Source organism: Serinus canaria, chromosome 5 (genome assembly GCF_022539315.1).
Source record: "Serinus canaria isolate serCan28SL12 chromosome 5, serCan2020, whole genome shotgun sequence".
Lineage (NCBI taxonomy): Eukaryota > Metazoa > Chordata > Aves > Passeriformes > Fringillidae > Serinus > Serinus canaria.
In genome coordinates, this window is record NC_066319.1 from 37,090,280 (window position 1) to 37,114,168 (window position 23,889).

The 23,889-nt window shown below is 37.5% G+C and overlaps 1 protein-coding gene across 4 annotated transcripts in view; it reads right to left on the minus strand.

The window, feature by feature from the left end:
* Positions 1 to 23,889, minus strand: part of BAZ1A (bromodomain adjacent to zinc finger domain 1A) — a 65,889-nt gene that overhangs the window by 29,834 nt on the left and 12,166 nt on the right. For all 4 annotated transcript variants that reach the window (XM_030239854.2, XM_030239853.2, XM_050975870.1 and 1 more), the window contains 7 exons: positions 14,359 to 14,502; positions 7,749 to 7,850; positions 5,769 to 5,856; positions 4,073 to 4,207; positions 3,434 to 3,536; positions 1,248 to 1,414; positions 341 to 436 (listed from right to left, as the gene is read on the minus strand). In XM_030239854.2, coding sequence (XP_030095714.1) covers positions 341 to 436; positions 1,248 to 1,414; positions 3,434 to 3,536; positions 4,073 to 4,207; positions 5,769 to 5,856; positions 7,749 to 7,850; positions 14,359 to 14,502 — 835 coding nt within the window. The remainder of the gene's footprint in view (positions 1 to 340; positions 437 to 1,247; positions 1,415 to 3,433; positions 3,537 to 4,072; positions 4,208 to 5,768; positions 5,857 to 7,748; positions 7,851 to 14,358; positions 14,503 to 23,889) is intronic.

The window sequence follows — 23,889 nt, forward strand, 5'->3', positions numbered from 1 at the left end:
ACTCAAATCTTTTGCATAACTCACATTTTTGAAGTGAGCTCATTTTGTACACTTCACAGACAAATCAGGTATACTCAATACCCCTCACTCAGTAATGCCAACACATTGAACATACTCCACTGTAGACTGAGCACAGGCTGTAAAGCTTTTCTGCAGTTTGAAAAAGCAGATGCAGATGATCCCATTAGCCTTGCCACTGGGAAATATGTATTACACACTGCAGGTGACTCACAGCCTCTAGCATTCCAATCAGATCTAGATGCGGCCCCGCATTAGGGAATCTAATCCGTCCGGGGACCCTGCAAACTACAATCTTCAGCTATTCCAAATTCAATTGTACCTTAAGGTCATCACACTCCATATCTTCTCTAGGCTTACTCCACTGTTTCAGGTATTCCACATATTTTCTTTTTTCCTCACGCAGCTTCTCTCTTTCCTGAAAAAAACAGTCACAATTGTATATAAATATTGTTACATGGCCTTACTGCAATTTCTAAAACTGCACCATTTACTACTCAAGCATACTGAAAAGTAAAACATCACATTTAATTAGAATGGAATAATCTATTAATTTTATTTTGTATAAAATGATACTGGCAAAAATATTTAAATGAGGTGATACGTTGTTGGATTAGTAGTTGCTTTTGTTGGGGGGGCATGTTTTGGGTTTTGTTTTCTTTTTAACAGAAGTGGCTAAAGAAATAATAACAAAAATTAGACAGCATTTATGAACATTGCCTTGGAAAAGACCATCTACAACATCCATTCAACCACAGTGAATGTGGCTGTAGTAAAAGATAGTTGAATCTATAATTTCTTCATATTCAACTTGACAAAAAAGTTATTAGCAATTTACATCCAAAAGGAGTCCACACAGAAACCCACAACCATTAGATTTGCTGTCAATCTAATGCAGAACAGATTCTTCAAAGAGAAGACAACCATTAAATCAAATAGTTTTATGCATTATTGGCAGAAAAAAACCCCTAAGCCCACCACATAACTTCAGAACTAAGTTCAAATTCAAAATGAACTTTTGGTAAACTAAAATTATAGAGAATGTTAACCAGAAATACAATCCATCATCAAATCTTGTAACTGCCTATTTCTAGAAACTGAAAATGATTAATGGAAAATAACTTCAAACAGAGACTAAGAAACAAAAAGCCATTATACTGTTCCATTATACTAGAAAGCCATTATACTGTTCCTATCTATATGAAACACATATTCTTCAAAAGCATTACTTTTTCCTTTTCTATTTTGAGTCTCTCTTTCTCTTCTTTCTTTTTCATCCTTTCTTCTTCCACAATTTTCTTTAATTCTTCTCTCTTTTTTTCCTTATCTTCTTTCTCCTTTTTCCTAGCTTCTATAGCATTTGCCTTCTCTTGTTTTAATTTAGCTTTTTCAAAAGCTATAAAGGAAAACAACAAACCTGAGTTATTTTTTCTTTTGTAAAATGTTAGTTTTAACTGATAAATAGACTGTATTATTATAATTATAATATGAAAAAGATATTGTTATGAAGACTGAATTGTTTCCACACCAACCAGAAATTCAAACACTTGGAAGTTCTTTACAGAATCAGAGTTTCAAGCCTAAGTATTAGACATGTTTTATGAGGTTGTCAACAGGTAATAAAGTTAAATAAATCTGGTTTTATGAGTATACAGAATGTTATTACTTGTTTATTGGTTTCTATCAATTGACATATAAAGATGAGAACTGATTCCAACATATAATTACAGCAACACATTTAATAATGACTGGTTAATAAAAGCATGTGACAACCAGGTGTGGCACACAACCGTGAAATATCTGTGATAGTAAAAACCCTTAAATAAGTGATCTTCAAATATTTAGTTCTTACTGAATTACTGAAGTCAATACATTTGAAACCCATATAGTATTTAAATGTGTTTTGCTCAAATTTTATTTCAGTTACACAATTTAAGCTGAACTTTAAATGACAATTAATGCTACTGCCTGAAGAGATGCAGATTTCTTTGTAGTCATGTGTAGAAGAACAACAGGATACAAATTTCCACTCTCTGTCCACTGTCTGGGCAGACAGTGCCCATCAGCCCACACACAGGCTAACAAATAAAAGGAGGGGGGGGTTTACTGTTTTAACTGAGAAAACAGGAAACCTAGAATCATATGTGAATGAAATGAAAAAAGAACATTATTCTTACCAAGTGGATAGTACTAACAAGAAAAACTTTTATTATATTTTCCTATAACATTCTGAAAATGGGCTAGGTTCCTTCTACAGACAGCTACTGCACATAGTAGCAAAGTGTGCATTCAGCCAACAAATGCAGTGAAGCTGATCCTCAGGGTCTTCAACACACTGAGAAGGTTAATTTTTCAAGGTACTTGGTATTTTGCTACCTTTTCACATTGTGAAAATGTGTATTAACTACCCTTCTAGAAGCTGCAGTTTCTGTCCACACAAGAGAGGAAGCAGCTTTGACACTGATCAGCTGTTACCTCAGTCTGTGCTGTCATTCCCAGCACATGAACAAATAGATGCTTGTTATGCAAGAATGTGGACACACAAGTTCAACAGAACCCATGAGATTCTAGTGTCCCCATCTCCTATAAAGGAAAGGCCCAAAGCAGTGTCAGACAACTGTGCTGTTATTTAAGCAGATGTTGGACTAGGTAAGTTCTAAATATCCTTGCCATCTTAAAAAATTCTGTCTTTAAGAAGATGAAAGGCTGGAACCAGAAGTTCACTGAAATACTTCCACAGATGAAAGCCTTTCCTTAGGAAGGACAATCCTTACAATCTAGGAGAGTATCTCCTTGTCTGACCTTTGTCCTCAAGAAGACATACCAATTTATCTAGTTAAACCCAAACAAAAGGCACATAGATCCCCTTACTTCCTTTGAAATCAAATTTAACTTGATCAGGAACCGGCTAAAACTGAGCCAAAATAATTCAATCAGTCCAAACTAAAAATATCTGAATCTTTTAAACCAAAAAAATTCAGAATATGTTTCAGTTCTTTTGAATTTTGAGATTGTTGTATGAGGAAAATGCATAAATGGAAAAGCTAATGGATTTGTGTTACACATTCGTGCTTTGGTATACTTTCAGCTGGTAAAATTTACACATGACTTCATAATCCAAGCTTCTACAAAAAAATTTAGTTTTGTATTTATCTGAGAGAGAAATCAACACAGTTGGACCACAAGCTTCCTACATTTCCCCAATTTATTTAATTCCCATGGAGGAAAAAAACCCAAAAACCAGGAAACAATGATGCTAACTATTGAAAGGAGCACTTTGCCATAGTGGTGTGGCAGTACACTCTTAATACATTTTCACTTTGAAAGGTACAACCCCAAAAGTACCCTAATTATGGCCTACTCTCAAATCTGCAAAAACTAGTTCTACTGGTCATATGAGTAAACTTCAACTTACCTATGGCCTGCACATCTTCTTTTTGCTTCTGGAACCTTGCCCTTTCCCTTGATACTTTACTTTTGTTTCCTGGGGTGTTTTGCTTAGGTTTAATATTGTCCTCCTGATAGAGAATTTGGAGGTGGAGAGGAAAAAAAAAAAGAACATAATAACTACAGTGAAATGACCAGCAAAAGATATTTCTCATTTTTCAACTGTTCTGTAGAAAACAATGAAGAAGTATAGTGACTAAGAGTCTCAGTGTTTAAATGCAGGCAAGTGACATACCTGTATCTGAAGGCAAGTGACATAATTTTATCTGAGAGTTCAAATTAAAGCTTTTTAGTAAATTATTCATTAATCCCAGAACGGAAAAGTAGTCTGTCATCACAACACACTGAGAAACTAGTTTCTTCATGGGATCCCAGACATAATAACAAAAATAAGATGATAACATATCAATTATGATCCTTTTTACCAGCTTAACTATAAAGAAATTACTTTAAAAGCAGCTGCGGAATAGATCCCAATTGCCCTCAAAAGAAAAGAAGCACAAGGTCAACCCTGTATTTCAAATGATCTGAAAACTCAGACAAATAGAAGAACTTCATAGACTATGCTGATGTGTCTTCATCTGGGATTAAAAATGTCATTACTTACAAGACTTGCAGACGCCCTCTTCGGAGGTCGCCCTCGCCGTCTGCTTGCAGGACTGAAGATAAATGTGGGTGGTTCATCAGGAAAGAAATAGGAGAAGTTTTGTTCTGCTAGATTATATTTTTCAATTGATGTTGCCTTAGTAAGAAAAATGAAGATAGATATTCATGGTGAAATTCTTACCTTTTTATAAATATAAGTTAATAATCTAAATATAAGCTAATTAATCAATCATTAATTCACAAAAGAAGACAATAAGAGCAACCATATCCACAACTACTTAACTGAGGATAAGAAATAAACTTCTGAAATAGTGTAAGTGAAGAGTTAATCTACCAAGTGGGTAATGATAATAATGTATGCAGCACACATCTGAAACTAGAATTTGGCTTCATTTGGTAAGATGTTGTTTCTTTATATGCCTTTCAGCAAACATAGCTCATCAGTGTCTTCCTAGCATGTTACTGAAATGTGTCAAGAATAAATTTTGAAAGATAAAAGCAGAAACTTAACTTATTGAAGAGTTATATAATTCTCTATTACACAGGTACTAATTTCTAGAGGAAGATTTTTCGAAATTGTCAAAGGTTCTTTTCAAGTCTACTTTCTCAACCTGATGACTTCAGGAAATCTGCCCTTATTGGACAATACAGATGAGGATACAAAGGAGACATTTCAAATAGGACATGTTCACATAACTGAAATGCAAGGCAGTCAGCAAGAGCACAAGAAGACTCTCCTCAGAAAGCCCAAATAAAGACAAAATGACAAATATACAGAATATAACAATTTTCCTGAGGCTCCAGAATGCATCACTAATAGATCACAAGTCCTTAATGTAGTACAGTGAGCTGGGTCAAAATGATCACTAACAAGCCCAAGGAATGTTGGTTGATCCCTTTCAGCTCTATTTTCTTCTATTTCCATTTCTTTAGAAGAGACAGACTCTTAGAGTTACAAATTTATTTCGAAATTCATTGCCTTTGTTATTTTCCTCAGAGGCAAGACTCTCACTGACTCTCATCTCTTAGAGCCCTCCTGTGCAGAATGAGCAGTTACACAGCTGTATGAGAAAATAACAGACATAATACAAAAACCTGCTACTTTCTAAAAACAAGAAGATAGTAAGGATTTCAGGGTCAAGGCTATAATACACAGTGAAGGAGTCCAGGATCTCTTGTGGCACAACAAGCAAGGCAAGGGAAATTGCTGCCCTGTGAGAAAAGCTGCTCAAATTCTCAGTCCTCTGGTGCCCAAGATGTGAACTTTAGTCTGAGTTGCTCTAAGTATCATCATATATCTAAGATTACAAATACATGCACAATCAAAATCCAAGGCCTTATCAAAAACCCATTCCAGCCACCTAAACTCTGGTACCTGTCTCACTGAAGATCTGGAGACTGAATTCAATCTATTATAAAATATTTTCCAGCTAAAAGAATTAGAATAGAATAATACTGGTTTACTGTACCAACACGAAACCAGTTTATCTTTATTCAACATAGAAGTACCAGCTTCACACCTTGAAGAAAGAAAACAATTCATGTGCTAGACTAATCAAAAGTATATTATACTTACAAAAAACTAAATTTGACGTAGTATATAAAAGGAGCTCTGAGCAGCTAGTAAAGAAGAGCAGAGCAAAAAAGTACTAAACAGTGTCAATATTCTATCCCACAAACTATTTCTTCTTGCTTACCTTAGCTTTAATTACTCCATCATGTGGTTCACAGTGCTGTTTCAGAAAAAGTTTAAGTCTATCACGAGAAAAGAGATGTTTCCTCCGGCTGTATTAGGAAAGAAAGGTAGTATTATCAACTAACATCCTTAATTAGTATTTAAGTACAGCCAAAAGTATGCACAAGAATACATGTGATAGACTATATGATTGATCTCTTATTTTCTTCATTACAAATAACACCCTTACTGTTGTAATTAACAATCATTCTTTGAAAGCCCAACTGAATTTAAATTTTCTTTATGAATAAAACAAAACACAAGTAGTACAAAAACAGTTGGTTTATGCATCTGCAATTTTTATTTTGAAGATTCTGTTATGTCCTCTTTTATAAACACCCTTTTGATCCATGGTAGATCCTCCAAACACTTTTTAAAATTCCTAAATAAAACTCAAGTCTGATTGTGTCAGAAGAGAGGGAGGGCAACAAACAAACAAACAGGGACAGCAGGAAAGCAGCATTCACATCTCTCAAGTAGGGAGGCAAGCCATAAGTGACAAGGTGAATTCACACTTCTCAGTGAAGCTATCCCACTTCTTTCTACAGGACAGTGTGCACTCTACTGGCTCCTGGCATTCCAGAGAACTCCATTACTTCATGGGAAGGAAAAGGCTTCACTACACAGGAGTAGTTAATGGAAAAATAAATCCTGATTTGTGCTGGAACTAAATGTCTTGTAATCACACAAAGTAAAGTTTGTTTAAAGCAATCAGTTTATATTAAGTTTTTACGTACAATCTACTCTAAACATATATTTTAACTAAATTTGAGACAAATTTGCTACTTAAGAAGCAAAACCTCTACACCTTTCTATTTTAAATCAATCTGATTGCTAGTGTCTGCTCTAACATTTCAAACCAGCAATGCTACCAGAGTGCTCACAACACCAATAGTACATTGTTATTAGAGCTCTCACACTCTTTTCCATCTACTCCATCAATGACAACACTAGCCAAGGTAGCAGAAGTCAGCCTTGCAAAATGTGGAATATATAAAAATTTCTTTAAGAGAGGATGTTCTTTGATGTCTGATCTTTGTATACTTTCAAGCCTAATCAACACAAATGGAAATTTAATACATGAAACAGAGAACTTGGTTGTTGGCTACTATAAGTGATGTCCAGGTGTTAGAAAAATAAATTATTTGTTGGTAGAATTGCCCTGTTAAGGTTTAGGGCTGGACATGCTTCACTGGTCTCAGACCGGGGAGGTTAACAAAGCTTGGGAATAAGAATGCCCACTGACAGTGGTCACAAAAAACCACAGAATTTAGGGGACACAAAGACACCTAGCAGAATTCCAGGGTAAGGAATCCCAACCAAGCAACTATACCAAACCAGCTTCCAGCTGGGTAAAAGGAGGGGGAAATCTGTGGCCACCGACTCAGGACCACTGACACAAGAAACTCACTGACTCTAAAGAGAACGACTGAGCAAGAGGACTAATTACCATAAGATACAGTAATTAATCAATTAATTGGAATCATTAACCACGAGAAAACATAATAGTAATTAGTAAGAGAACTTATGTAACTTGTAGCCAATAAACACTCATTCTTTTGCTTGCTAAAACACACTTGATTTATGGAATACCACTGACCACCTAGGCTTGTGCATCTCTGAAATAAATAACCTCTGTCTCTCCTGAGTGTGTAATTACTGTCTCGCTGCACACTGGGTAACTAATCCGATTTCTGCAGACAACAACAGCAGGTCTCATCTGTGTGCCAATGAAAGCAGAGACCTGCAAGGAGTTGGTACCTGTGTTAATGCTAGCAAAGCTTGGAATCCTTGATCCAGAAGGTCTGTATTACAGTATTTTGTGCCAGTGCTTTTAATTAACAGCTCTAACATTGTTTTAAAATGTCATTTTGTATCAAAAAAATCTTACACAATTCACAGTTATAAAGCATAATTTTAACTTCCACATACTATTTTTTACCTTAGTTGAGATGCTTTAACAATAACAGCTTCATAGAGGTGTTTTTTAATAGGTTGTACTTTGTATTTGAACAAAGAAGGATCAATTATGGCTTTCTTCTCCCTAGGAAAAAAAAATTAAAATTAAAAGTTTACGTTCACATATCATCAGCTTCATATTTTACACATTTAATATATTTATATTCCTGTACAATGGACTTCTTGAAAATAGCCAACTTGTAACTTCCACCGGTACCAAAGAAGGCCTATTAATTTATGCCAACTTTTCTGCTACTATATTTAAATCTGCATTAAAACCAGTTCCTGCAAGGAACAGGAAGAACAATGAGGGATGTTTTCTTAAAAAGGAAATGGAAGATAAGAAGGGAAGGAAGAAAGAGAGAGAGACATGTAATGATACATCCCTACGTTTCAGAAAATGGTCTCCTTAATACTCTTAAGTACTCATGATGGTTACAGGAAGACAGGAAAAAGGAGAAGAAGATGACGAGAAAGGAGTCCAAAAGACAGAAATAAATAAAATTACTACAACCAGTAGCCCTTGATCTACCAATTGTGTTGCAAAATGAGTAAAAAACACCAAAAATATTTTTCCAAAATAACACTTTAGGAAAAAAAAAAAAAAAACAAAAAAACCAAACACTTTACCAGCAGCATAAAATAACAGGAAGTAACAGAAACCATAACATATCTACACTTCAAAATAAATGCTCATCAGGTTACATGCTTTATTAGCCATAGTGCACTCCCCTTTTACAAGTACTGCTACAGAGACCTAGATGTTTTCCCCCCTTATGGAAAATATTTCTTCAGTTTTAACACAGTATTAACTGTTCTGTTACACCTCTTCCTAGGTGGATAACACTCAGGTCTGGTGTGCTACCAAAATTCACTCCTTTACAAGAAATAGAGGGGTTTTGCCATAGACAATATACTTTAGGAAGAGTAGTGTATTTATGAACCAAGCTGAACTAATAAGACTTTATTTAAATAATGTTGCATTTTGGCATTAAACAACAGAACTACCTTTTCCTGAGGTGACAATTTGTAATTAAGACTTGTACTGCTTTAACAGGAAGAATTCAGTCATTATCTTATTTCATCAAGAAGGAAAGTTGAAGCAGCTATGTAGATGAACTAGGAGATTTAAAACTATGCATTTCATCATTATCAGTCCTTCCAGCATTTACAAAATGCTTTCAGGTGGAGTTTGACAAAATAAACCACTACATCACTTGCTGTTCTTTAGCCTTGTGAAAAAAGATGCACAAGATGTTGAGAACTGTACTTTGCAATGCTGCTGAAAATAAAATTTGCTACAATTCTTGTTTTTCCCCACTAACTCTGTGAAAGCGAAGTACAAGACATGTTAAGCTCCCAATGTCTAATAAATAAATTATTAATTACAGATTAAATGAAACATTCACATGAGTATAATTTCAGATTAGAATAATTTGCAACATTCTCAAGAAAAATAGTTTAAAATGACTAAATTATTAGCATAGTTAATAATAAATGGGCTGACAAAAAAAAAGAAGACAGACTTGTAAACAGCAACACATCTACTAGACCTACAGGTAAGTGCTGTGATATGCATGCAGTGTCCTGCATGATACTTCAGACACATCATAGTTGAAGTCTAAAGCTGAGTTACTCAGACCAAATACAGTTTAAGAAATATAACAGAAAAAACCACCCAACTCTTCATATTAGCAAAACAGAGATCAACTGTAATCCAGTATACCCACCGGCAAGATTTTAACATCTTTACATAAATTTGTTAAAAGAGCCTTCATATTCTGGTCATACCATGACTTGGTCTTCCATGACCACCTTCAATCTCAAGACAGGAAAGCTAAAGTAATGAAGGCTGTCCCCAGGAATTTCTGGATAGCATGAAAGACAAACTTGCACCTCATCACACACCATTGCCTTTCCAGGCCTTTGGTCCAGTAAGCTGAAGAATGGCCCAAACAGATAACGTTCAGATACAAAATAAAAGGCATCAGAGTACCAATATTAAACCAAAATTATATCACTTTATTTATACATTTTGAATAGATTCTAAGCTTCAATACTGTCTGCAATCAAATTCAGGGCCCAAAGAATAATCAAATTTTTAACTCTTTATCATTAGTATTTTCTTCTTAGTTCATGTAAATTTTTCTCAACTTTAGTGGATCATATAAAATAGCCCAAATGTAATTTCAAAACACTAAATTTTTTCTGCTTAGTTCTGAGTTTCCAGTTATTATCCAAAGAAGTAAATATATTCCTGATATCCTCCACCAAATTTAGAGTAAAAATTTTGCTTAATGCAAAAGAGGAAGAAAATGGTCATTCAATACACAAAGCAAGCTTTAAAAATTACACAGATTATCTAGCAGCTTTAGCATAAAAATATTATTATTTTCACTTTTACTTTATCTTGTAAAGCATTATATAAAACACATTAGAGTTAGCAAGGGTTAGATCCATTTCACAGCAGTGATCCCTAACAAAAAATCTTCACAGCACGGCTTTGACACACAACCAAATCCAGAGGAAAAAAATACAGAGTATTTTGTAACTTCGTAGGTAAAAACTACAACTGACTCACGCATTTAACACTAGTTTCTACTGCACTCAAGTGAATGTGGTGAGTACTTGCGTCAGAATTTTGCATTTTTAATAAGGTTATACTGAGCCACTGACAGGTAATAATCTCATCAGGCCTTCAATTACTTTGGCATGGTGCCCACATGACCTGAACATACATTTCTTCTTACACTACAGCTATGCTATATTCTGACAGCACAATACACTAAAGGAGCAGTACCAAGTAACCTCCAAGACCTTAGAACCATAGAATCATTAAGGTTGGAAAAGGCCTCTAAGGTTGAATCCAGCTACCAACCTGGCACCACCATGCCCATCACTAAATCACATTTTTAAGTGCCACATCCACATGGCCTTCTGAACACTTCCAGGGATGGTGATTTCATGACATCCCTGGGCAGCCTATTCCAATGCCTGATGTTTCAGTGGAGAAATTTTTCCTATTATCCAATATAAACCTTCCCTGGCACAATTTGAGGCCACTTCTCATCCTGTCACTTGGGAGAAGAGACCAACTATACCCTCATTTCAGGTGGTTGTAGGGAGTGCTAAGGTCCCCCCGAGCCTCCTTTTTCTCCAGGCTAAATAAACCCTGCTCTTTCCACCTTATCCTCCTGAATTACCTTGTCTAGGACACCTATCTGCACCATCTGGTCTGAGTCTTGCCACAGCTACCTGTATTTTACTATATTTAACAGAAATTGAAAAATGGCACTGAAAAATACTGAGAGTTGGAGGATCCAGAATGCGGTCCTGAAGTGCTAAAATGACTGCTGTCCCAGTTTTCCAGAAAAAGGCAGTGGCTTTTCTTCTCTTTGACTAAATTTGGGAATGGAAAAAACTCCCTTGAAGAATATTAGGTAAATAACACAATCATTTATGGTCTCATCATGCTCCAGTGCAAGCCTTACACAGGTAACCTGTGAACACACTGATCCCCACGGCAAGGCTGCCTCTGCACATCTTGGAAGGTTGTCACTGACAAGGAACTCTGTACTGAGCAATAACAACTGCCCATTTGGAACTGCAAATATTTTCTGCAATATTTTCAACTACAAAACAGAGCAACCTGAAGACTGTTAAGAACAACATTCTAGGGACAAGACAACAGCACTTTACAACAAAATCCTAACTTTTAACTTTTTGGTGAAGATTTTAAGGTGCCTTTGATCCAGGTACTTTGGTTTTTCCTTATAACATAAAGAGGACCACCCATCATCATTATTCTTGGATTCAAGCAATGTAGGAATGAGAGAGAAAGAAAGGAAAGATAAGAATTACGATGAAGAATTAAGATGAAGGAAGATTTACTGTACTGAAGATATTATATAGCTTTAATGACAAGCTATGCCCACATTTTGACATAACCAGTTCATAATTTTTTTCTCCAAATGAATTTTAAAAACTCATTTGAAGATGGTAAAAGGCCTGGATGGTTTTTATTTCCAAAAACTGTTACCTCTTATATCCCAAAACTTGCAGAAACAATTAGCAGTTCCCCAGAATTAATCTTCAATTCAAACTGAACAAACACCCAAATTTACTGCCATAAACCAGCCAGCAAACCAATAGTATTTTTTTCTAGTATTTCTGATGATGCTTGGTGATTCACACTACTCATAGCCCTGGCAAAAGGAATGACATGAATAATTAAGTTGCAGCTGAATTGTATGCATTTGGCAGCAAAAGCCCCTCAAAACTCCAGGCTGTTGCTGAGTGCTAAAGCCAACACATGAGTTCAACCTCACTTTTAAAAGTCTATCAGTTTAAGGTGTGAACACTGCTATTTCACATGACCACTATCCTATGGTACCAGAGGCTCCCAGGACATAGCAGAAATGTTTTAAGAACTCAGAGGATTTGCTACCTTTTGCTATGTAAGCCAGGCCTTAGAGTGCAGCCTGTTTTTCTGAGGGAAAGTAAGAGCATCAGAGCCTCTTTCTTCCTGTACCACCCCAACTTTTACTGAAGAACACAACAGAAAAGGTCAGGAGGAACATTTGTACAGACTACACAGCTATTTCTGCCCCACACAGACAGGATGAGTCGGTCACAGAAAGGCTGGGATCTCTAATGACATCTATTTTCAGTTAAGATTCTCTAGCCTTACAGATTCTTTAGGAAAAATATTTGCAGATGGCCCATCAATCTGTGCTGTGCTCCCCTCCCCCTCCCTCACAAACACCCTGGTACAGCATCTGCTGTACCATTGTTTAACAGCATTGCAGCTTTGCACAAAGACTGGGTCTCAAAACCTGGAGATTTGTGTGCAGGCTGAGGCAGAACTGTCCTGCACATACCAACTTGACATTGGTCCCAAGGTGACTAACATCCATACTCTCTGCATACAAGTCTCTCCATAAACAGCAAAACATAGTCTCTGAAAGATTAGGGCTGCAAAGCAATGTCACTCAGTTCAGTGGGATTTCATTGTTTTGAGCAATGGTATAAAGAATCTTATATGCCAGCATACAAAAATTCATGACAATGCTTCACTTACAGATAGGTTTTACACATACTGCAAATAATACTTTTGAAGTCTGCATATACCCAGAATATATCTAGAAAATGACTGCTACTACACTCTCACATTTGTTATGAACAGACTTACCTAAAACTTGCAGTAAGCATTTTAAAGACACAAGAAGTCTGCAATTTAACTTGCAGCATAAATGTTAGATATGTCACAGAACACTGCTTCAAAAGCCTGTATATTCTCACAAGAACTCCCCTTCAAAGAGAAAGAAATTATTTTCCCTCCCTTCTCTGCGCTGTCAAAATAACTAATCAGCTGGAGAGAACCACAGACTGACTGGGAGTGCAAGACTTAGTCTTAGCACCAGCTCTGCATCCATGGAAGTGACAGCACTATAATGGATCAATACTACAGTCAGCTCCATGCATACTTGCCTAATTCCAAGCATAACTTCCTTTCAAATGCCACATGCCTTTTGGAATACTGAAAATTTATTTATTTTTTCAAATAGGTAGGACATATTCATGAACAACTTAGACACTGCCTTCAAGAGACAGCAAAGAAATTTAAAATTTATTTAGCCCATGTTATTTTCTTAACCAAATGAGGAGCTCTACCCTTGTTATTCTAGGCATGTTAGGACATGACTTCATCATAAAGCAATCAACAAGATTAACCTCAGCATCCATGTGACTTCTTTAAGTCAATAACAGTTCATGCAAAGCCTGTATGTTGCTAGATCCTAGATTAGGGCCCACTTCAAATACTCCCCTTTCATCATCATGCCTATGAAACACAGAAGTCTTTCTTCTCATTATACTGCTAGGATAGGCTCAATTACTGCTCAGTAAAGGGACACTCCAACACAATAAACAACACAGTTACAACCAAGAAGATCTCATATTCAGTATTATTAAACTACTCCAGCCCATAGAAAGTTCCTCAAGAGAAGACACACAGTTTCCCTGAACCTAACATCATAACCAAATCCATCAAATACAATGATACATTTATATGAACACATGCACAATGAAGAAAGCTTGGTATGTTTTTGATTTTTTGGACACAAACACAAGAAGTCTCTGGGAAGACCTTTCAAAGAGTTCCAGTAAAAGTGTGTCCTCCTGTCATACAGTAATCTCAACTCTGAGCCCCACAATGGAAGTGAAGTGATACCAAACTGCACAATTGCAGCACTTTCTGCTACAGCTGCACTTTCTGCTGCAGCAGCACAGATTTCCCAGCACAGAGAACTACCAAGAGGTACACACAGCTCTTCCACCATTGCTCAGCAAAAACACTGTAATTACAAAGAGATAAAAAATGATTATTCTGTAGGTATTGCATTTCTCGTAATGCAGTTTTCTGGTGCGTTAGCAGAACCGGCACCTCTGAAGGCTCAGCTTGTCACCTTCAGCTGTCTGAACACTCACAATCCACAAAGATCAAGTAATTTGTTTCAGTCAGATTCTGACATATCTGGCTTTAATCTCATTTCCACCCAGTCAGAATGACATGCAGTAAAAGTATCATGTACCCATTTTGTGCAGAGCTGTTGTGCGTTTCTGAGTCGTCGCTGTCGCTGATGACAATAGTGTCCCCATCAGCACTGCTGGTGTGGCCATTTGCCATTCCATTGTGATGGGCTGGAGCTATGACTTCCAAAACCTTACACTGCAACCTGCAATAAAACACAGACATTTATTAATGTCCAAAGTCTTTCACTAGTACAAGGAGCCTAAAATTGTAGCAGATGTTATTTTAAAAATACATACACAACTGAACATTGTACTGTCTACTAAGTAAGTAACTAAGAGCCTTGAACTGAAATACTAGGTAAAATACTCATTTCATAAACACCATCTAATAAATGGACAAATTCATCTGCTTACACAGCATCAGCTTCACTACTCAGGAAAATAGATCAAGTTACTTGTGGTTGTGAGGTTTTTCTTCAGTTCTCATTTAAGTCAACTAAAAAATTAACTTAATGTGTTACTTTAAAACTAGACAACAAAACTCCTACATTATTTTCATAGCAGTCTAAGAAAAGCAAAAGATTTTGAGATCCTGAAGATTTTGAAGTATTTTTACTTGTAAGCATTCATCTTCTACTACTGTTGATGACCTAAATACACAAGGCTGAAATGATCATTATGCATCTAATCTTAATAATGGCCCATTTATCTGCTGACACATATTAAGGCTCCATCTGGCATGCACACAATTGACAAAACAAGCCTATTCCTTTGCCATTCTGAATGCTAGTTATAAAAGGGAGAATTAACTACATATCAAAAAGTATAATTAATCAACACGTCATGCTGGGTAACTGTACTATAGCTGGTTCTTAATCACTAACTTTCACCCCTTTCTAGAATTCCATGGTTCCTATTATTTAGTTTAACATCCAAAAGCCTTGTCTGATTCATGAAAATTAACTGCTGAAGTCAATGGATGTTGTCACATTCTACCACTAAAAGCTCCAAGCATGGAGGAAAAGAATACATAATAATTTTCTTCTCAGGGCACCAAGCAGTCCCACTTGAAATATGTAAAATGAAGAATAAATGAAGTCCTGGGCTTGAACTAGTGGTGTCACACTTAGGCTAAAAACAAATAAACCTCACGAAATCCATGACAAATTCTTAATGAAATGAACATTGGCAAAAAGGAAGCAATGTCAAAATATTTCTTGAACATGTCTTTCTGCAAGCAGGCAGTAGTGTGCAAAATTTGCACACGTGGAAAAGACTGGGGATACAGAAAGGGAAAGAAAAGATGGTGATAGCCAGAGAAAACCCCAAAGAATTAAAATAACGTAATAACATTAAAATATCCTAGGTAGTATTATTGTGACATTATCAAGGATCAGTAATGCAATTAGACCCTGTAGCTGCTCTCTCCAATAGGAAGGGAGGTCCAGGATGCTCCAGCACATTATTAAAAAAATAGGAAAACAATTTAATTTTAAAAAACCGACAAAGCTATTTACATCCTTATATACACCTAAAGAAAACAATATGACCAATGCTTACAGTATTCATGGGGACACAAGAGCTGCTTGAACGCAGAGGTGGCCTGAGCCCACTTGGACTTGCTGGCCAAGAGAAAGAGCATACAGGGTCAATACAGGCACACTGCCATTCCAATACAGCCTATCGCATTTCCAAAGCTGGCTGGTCTGGAAGACATGTCTTCGCAGACAGTGGAGACCAAGCTTATCATCTGTAAGAAATCTAAATAGACTCTGTGTAAAGAACCAAGAGTGTCCAAGTATATGGGAGGTAGAACCTGGTAACTGTTCACAAAGTCAATCCAAGTCCCACAAGGCTTATTAAGGCCTGGCCCAGCACCAGACTCTGAGTCCACTAAGTCTATTATTAGCAACTTGGTTTTCCAATATTTGGAACACCACAGTTCCCTCTTCATACTAAATAATATTGGAACCAACTGCATGACAGAATTTGTATTAGTGGGCTGGGTTTTTTAAAATTCAACAAAGATCATCTCATTAAAAAAGACTTCTTAGCAGAATTAGTTTTGTTTCAGATTATAAAATACATTTCCTAGTGAGTCCAACTCAAATGAAGACCCACTTTTGATTCCTCACGGAAAACCAGCGGAAGTTCCCGACGCGCTCGTACAGTAACGGCGCTCACCACTAGAGGGGGCGCACACGGCACAGCCACTGCGCCACCCGGAGAGCCCGCTGACAAAGGCTTCAGCGCACCCACGGCCCGGGCCGTCCTCCTGCACAAAAACACTTCAATATTCGGGTCACCGAAGAGCTTTCCAACACTGACTTCGCCTGCTCATCCATCCAGCAGCCCCGTAATTTACAGGGCATCGCATCTCTTTTTCTAAGAATGGAAATTACATATTCTAAACGCTTGATTCGCATTCCACTCCCGCCCCCTTCCCCTTTATTTTTCAGCAGGAAGAATGACTAACAGATTAAGCTATCTCAGAAAGGAAGTGATACTCCATCTTCTATGCCATTCAAATCATTACCAGAAACCTTTAGGGAAGGAATCAAGTGAAACACATGTTACCTAGTGCAATAAAAGCACAATCCTGTGCAATTTAATGCTTACTGATGGACAGGAGATTAAAGACAGTGATGCAACCATTCTGGCATTAAATAAATAATCTATGAATGATTTTTTGAGCCTGCAGTCAAGTCATGGCTAATAGCACCAATTCCCTAGACTAAGTGGCAAAAATTCTGTTTCTAGTGCAAGTAGTCTGCTCTTCTCGAAACCTAGTAATTCCCTGAGTTCACTCACTACAACTCTTATTTTATAAGGCACATAAAACAACACAGCTGAAAGCTGAAGCAAGACATTTAAATGAAGCATACTACTTGAATTACTTCCTAAAAATGATACTTCAAGATCTTTACACAGCTTATGTCAAACCATGCTCACTATTCCCCATAAAATAAGATCTGGGGGCAACTCAATCTAAAAAGACAGCAGCATCAACGTACATTAATATGTACCCTAAATATCCCCATCAGTCAGGAAGCACTTTCTTCAAATTACAATAAAGATTACAGCCACACTGAGTGAATCCCAAAGGCTTTCAAAATAAATTGAGAATAGAACCATTAGGAACTTGAACACAGTAGTTGCAGGAACTCTAGCTCAGACCTTACTTAAAACAATTTTGTTTACCTGTTTCTGCACTACAGGCTGTTATCAACAGTGGAGTCTTCTGGCTCACTGAAAGGACAGCCTCATGCTTACAGATCTATTTTTTGTTGGGCTCAGAAACCAAGATCTTTGAGGTCTCTTATAGTAAGGGCTCCAATAAATGCTTAGCCTTATGGTTATCTTTATTCTTTTAAAAATCCCAAAACAACAACGAACACAGCAGTCCAAAGGTTTTCAACACAAAGCCAGAATTCAGTATCACAAACATAATTTATTTAAAATGTATCTTCTCTCTCAAATGAAGAAGTCTGAGAACTTCCATTGATTTCCATGAATGTTGCATAGGGCTGGTCAGCTGCACAAGCAAAAGAACAGAACTAACTCCAGCAACCCAAAGGCTAGGGACTACAAACTGGGGCACAGGACAGTTCCTCAGGAAACCCAACTCAGCTTCCTTCTGCAGAAACTATTCTGGGCTGTGCTTAGAAGAGCCTACAACTAACAGAAAACTAAAGGCTGATTGAACCTTGTCAGTCCCAGAACTCTAAGGAAGAGGTAGGTTGAAGGTATACAAAAGCAAACTGCACTTGCAGCCTAGGCTGCTGCTCCACAAGATGCAGAGATGACTTAATGGCTCCTGTCAAATGGGGAGATCTTCCTTTTGCCACTCCTCCTTCCAGCAACATACATGGTGCTCACTTTTTGCAGCTCTGGCAATCACTTCCACTTAATTGTCATGAAACTGGATTCAACTACCTAACAAAACAACTAAAGAAAAGAATATACATTAAAGAAACCCCAAAAATCCCAAACCCAATGTGAAACATTGGATTAGCTTGTGTCATTATCACCTACTTTAAGAGGCTCACTGAAGGATTCGATGAGAACTAGGGCATATGCAAGATACAAACAGTGACCACAGATAAATGCAGAGGATGGAGAGCTGTCCATCTACTCAAGAAGTGGGGAAAGAGAGACTGCCATTGAAGACCAAGGCAAATAAGTTTTTGATTACCTCAGCCTTCTACTCATCCATTGTTACCAGTTTTCCAGCACTGTTTATCAGGGGATTACACCCTCTTGACCTTCCTTTTCTGGTTAATGCATGTGTTAAAGCCCTTCCTGTTATTCTTTGCATCCCTTGCAAGGTTCAATTCCAGTTTTGCCTTGCTCTTCCCAGGTGACCTGTCGGTCCTATCTTCATCTGTCTGTGTATTTGCTTCTTTCTCTTTAGTCTGAACATCAGGTCCCTACTCATCCAGGCTGCTGTGCTATTTTTCAGCAGATGTCAGGGTGGTTGAAGGCCCCAAGGACAAGAGCCTGTGAGTGCAATGGTTCCTGTAGTCAGCAATAGTTCCTGACAAAGCAATAAGGCTTTGTCAATAGGCTCCCCTTGATCAGGGTGCCTGTAGCAGTCACCAACCATTTGCTTCCTTTTGTTGCCTCAGTGTCTGGTTTTTACCCACAGGCTTTCAACCTGCTCATGGCTGTTCTTCAGAGACAATTCTTTAAACTCAATCCACCTCTTGATGTAGGGGGCAACCCCTCTGCCTCTCTTCCTCCCATGTCTTCTGAACAGCCTGTAGACACCGATGGTCACAGTCCAGTCACGGGTTTTGTCCCACCATGTTTCAGTAGTGGCAACAAGGTCATAGCTTTCTAGCAGCAAAGCTGTTTCCTGCTACTGTTTGTTGCTGATGCTGTGCGGTTTGATGCAAAGGCACCCTCCGCTGGGCTGTCAGCTCTGTCACCTTCCTAGAGAAGCACACCCCTGAATTCCTTAGAGATAATTCTCTGGTGGTTTCCCTTTTGGTTTATAATACCTTAGGAGACCCAGGCTCATCTCCCTAACACTGCATGGTCCACCATGGCTCACACATTTCCGAGTCAGTATAATATAGATGCACTTCAGCTGGGCTACTGACTTCATCCCCAACACTGGCAAGCTGCACCCAGGCTCACCTCTGCCAAGCCTGGTCTTATCCCTTTCCTCCTTCAAACCTAATTTTAAGCCTTCTCAATCATCCCTGCCAACTCATGGACTTTTAGACAGGCAAACCCCATTTGTATCCAGTAGCCCAGCACCACAGAAACTGTCCCATGATTGCAAAAGCCAAGACACCACTGATGTCCTTCAAACCACATGTTGATCAAGTGAGTGCTCCTGTTCCTTTCAGCATTTTCCTCCCTGCTACCAAAGGGTTTGAGGAAAAGATCTAGTGCCCTGAAGTTCTTTTTGACTGCCATAAGACTTCTCTCATCAACCTTGTTACTGCCAATCTGCACAACAACTAGAACTGGGTAATAATCAGAGGGCTCAATTAGTCCTAGGAGTCTCCTGATAATATCCCTTACCCAAGTCCCAAGGAGGCAGCAGACTTGCCTGTGGAATGGATCCAGCTGGCATATGGGGCCCTCAGTTTGCCTGCAAAGGGAATCACCTACAATCACCTTTCTTCCTTTCTTAACACCTAAAGTTGGGGTCCATCTAGCTGACTGACTTGTTCTGGGCAAGCTCCAATAGAGAACTTTATCTTCATCCCCACTATTATCTGCCTGACCCTGATATTGCAGAGCTTCTTTATTTTCTGCAAGGGCACTTGGAAAGGAAAGGGAGGCCAGGGGGTAATTGTCCTATCTCCCTGGGCAGGACCTGTTTCCATTCACCCATACCTTTTAGGTCCCCCCCTTCTGCCTGATGGTGAGAGGGTCAGGGTTTCTCTGACTCTTGCCAAGCTTCCATCCACTGCATTTCTCTCAGGGACTGAAGGATATTACTCTACCAGTCTGTTTTCTCTCACACTCCCTGATACTCCTCAGCCTTTTCCCTTCCTCTTTAGAATGAAACAAACCAGAACAAATTCTTTCGTTCATCTCAGCAACTCAAAGACACGTACACAAGCTATTATGAGTTGCAAAACAGGCCAGGTATCTCCATCTATTGCTGCTGGAGAAGTAGAAGAACACAATTTAAACAAGAGAAGAGAATCTGCCCTCCACAATGTAACAGGCCAAAACCATTACAGGATACTAACTGAAAAACCCTGACCCTGCAACTATTGGCACTTTCACTTCCCAGTAAAGTTCTTTCCAAATGCAGAGCAGGCCTTTAAATCCAACCAAGGCTGGCATTAGAGAGGCTCTGAGAGGAGAGACCACTTCTCACAGCTCCTCAATTGAGCATTCTGCACACCAGCTTTTGATCTGGCTGGCACTAATTACTCTGACAGAAATAATAGTCTGGTATTCAGCTATGTCCCCATTTCAAGTCAAAAAAACAAGATACCCTGAAGGCTCATATGAGTTGTAAATGTGTCTCTTTATGCTTTATGATAAGCAGACAAAAACTATCCCTTGGATGGCACATGGCTGTTTCAAATGAGACAGTGGGGGAACACCGCAACACTTTGAAGCCAACTTTTAAAATAAAACCCACAATGATCAGTGAGTCAGAAGCAAATTCACTTTTTAAGGCACACAAATGAAAGTAATGTTTTTCAAATGTCAAAATTAAAAATGCACACTTTTTCTAACAGTATATAAAGTTATATACTTCTGTATTTTAAAATACTTCTGTATTTTACAGAATACAGAATACAGAAACCCCCATAAGAGTAATACAAGAAGCTGTAGTAGCAAGTGCTAGAAAGCACCAAAAAGCTGTATCACCATTCTGTTTTGTCAGTTTTTAGGAAGTTTTTAAGAAGCAAATATCAAGTAAGTGCAGTCACTCGTATCCTCGTCCTAACAGTTCTCACACGCTTGAGGGTAATTAAAGAGGTAAAAGAGAGACAAGATCTGAAGGAATAAGTGACATCTTTTACTAAGCTGATAATGTTTAATGCACACACAAACAAAAGCACACAGCAAGGAGACAGGTTTTATGCACATTATGGCTTCCTAAAGTACAGAAAGAGTTGCTGCTTTTGGGTTTTAGCATCTTCATTTGTCTGTCAAGTTATAATTAAGATTGTATGTTTCAAAGAAACTAGTAAGAAACATGGTTTTGCTTAGGACAGGAGCAAGTACAGACTAGCTGTATCAGCTGTCTCCTGCAGAATTAGGACACTACTACACTGGTATATGTATCATTTTGACTGCCCAGCTTTTGGTTCATAACATTGTACTGATTAAAAACACGTAAGTAATAAAACAAACCAAAACCTTTACTTTTGAATTTATAGTTATAAAATATAGAGTGTGAGAATGACAGTTAACACAGACTGGCAGTGCCAATTGTTGTAACAGCCGTTTTAACAACCCATAAGAGAAAGGAGTGGCAGGTTCTTTCCCATATATCATCATCTCATAGCTTCCACTAGTCAAATACAAATATATTTATTAGCTAACAAATTAACATTTACACCCAGAGGATTTAAGGATAGTGGAAAGTAAATTCCTTAAACGTGATTTTTCCAGGCCAGAAGTTGATTGATCCTTAAACAGCTATGCTAAAAAAATGCATACTGTATTTGCTTTATGAATAGGTAAGCTGCTCTCCAGTACTATCAGAGATGCTGTTTCTCAGACACCATGCTAGTTTTGATACTTTCTGGAATTCAAATTCACCTTTCAAAATAAAGTAGTAAACTTTCTCTGTATACAGGAACTTATGTTTAAGCATTACCACTAAAAAGCCACACAATTAGTAAGTATAATTTAAGTAATTTAAATTCTCTGTAACTCATTAGTCTAAACATGCAAGACACTTTGTCACTCACTGTCTAGTGGTCTTATTATATAATAACTCATTCTAGCGCTCAGAAGACAACTACAAATATATATATATATATATATATATATATATATATATATATATATATAATATAGACAGATATAAGCAACTTGCCAGTTTGAATAGAAAAGTTGGAAAATTTGCTATAACTTTATCTCTTGCAAGGATTATCTTCCACCATCCTAACTCCTTATCACCTACAGTCTTGACCAGCAACATGCTTCCTGTGCCCCAGTTAAGACTCACAGAGATGGAAACAGTATGCAAATCTTTTAATTAGCCAAATGCAATGGTTAATCCAATCCTAAGTGAACACTCCTAAAGCACTGGGACACCAGTGAAACAATTGATGAGTGAAAAGAAGTTTCACTCATCAATTGTTTCACTGATTGATCTCTGATTATGTTTCCTGCAGCCTGACAATTGTCAACATCAGATCATTCAAAGCAGAGAAAGGATCTTAACCTATTCAAATGTTTGATCAGATGCAGGAATCGTCCTAGCAGAATATCATCTACTACTTCTGTAAGGAGGCTTATTTTTAAAAGTATTCCAGTGTTGCTTGCTCACAGACATTAGGCCAAGTATTCTTTTGCAGTGGTGTCATCTAGTGGTCAAATTCAATGAAAAAAAGATATTCCTTTCTGTATGATTTTCCTCCTTCTTACACACTGACCTTTATGCCATCTATTTCAGTCTGTAGGTGGTTGACTTTTTACTTAAGTGCCATACTAACTGATGGACAAGAATTGGTTGTGCTCCAACCTCCACATGGGGAAGGGAAAACATCACCACATAAGCTATTTTTAAGAGTGGAGGTAGAGATGTCAGATCTCCTTACTGCTCAAGTCCAACCAAAAGCTTATAGTTTAATTAACTAATTATCAAACTGCTCACTTATATATCCTGATAAAGAAGGACATTACTTCTTGTGATAGCACCCAGACTCAGAATACTGATGATAAATCACAATAGGTTGTTTACATGGGCTGTAAATGTAGTTTTTCCTCCAACAAATGAAAATAACTGTAAAATCTAAAAAGCATGCTGCTGATTTCAAGCAGAAAAGAACAGGTCTTACTGCTGAGCAAGTTAAGCTGTTGAAGGGGTTTTTTTTTAGTATGTCTGAGGCATTAGCTGACTTTATTATTTTCAGGTAGGCCTTCCATACCACATAGTTTCAGCTTTCAGGTAACTGCCTTCAGATGTCAAAATGTTGAAAATCAATTTCACAAATTTCAAGTATCAATAATAAAACACAGTACTAAGACAGCAACAAATGGGCAGGTTATTGCAAGAGACACAATTCCTTGTGGAAAATCAAAAGACCAACAAGTAAATGATGGGTCTTGAACTTCCAGTTCTGAATGTCAAATATAGGAAGCAATACCAGTAATGTGATCAACATATTTACTCTCCTTCAATAAAGTGTGAACTAAAACATTACCTGCTTGTTTGACATCTTAATTGGCCATGGATAACATGAAATATTGCTCCAACAAAATCTCAAATTATTTCCATGCCTTTTTCAATAAACTACTTTCCATAAACTGCAATGTGACATTTTAATGAAGAATATTTATAATGTCAATGGGTTTCAACTCTTTAGCAACTCAAACTTAATCTAAAATAAAGTTCTCTTTTTATTCTATTATGTTTCTGACCAATATTTCAA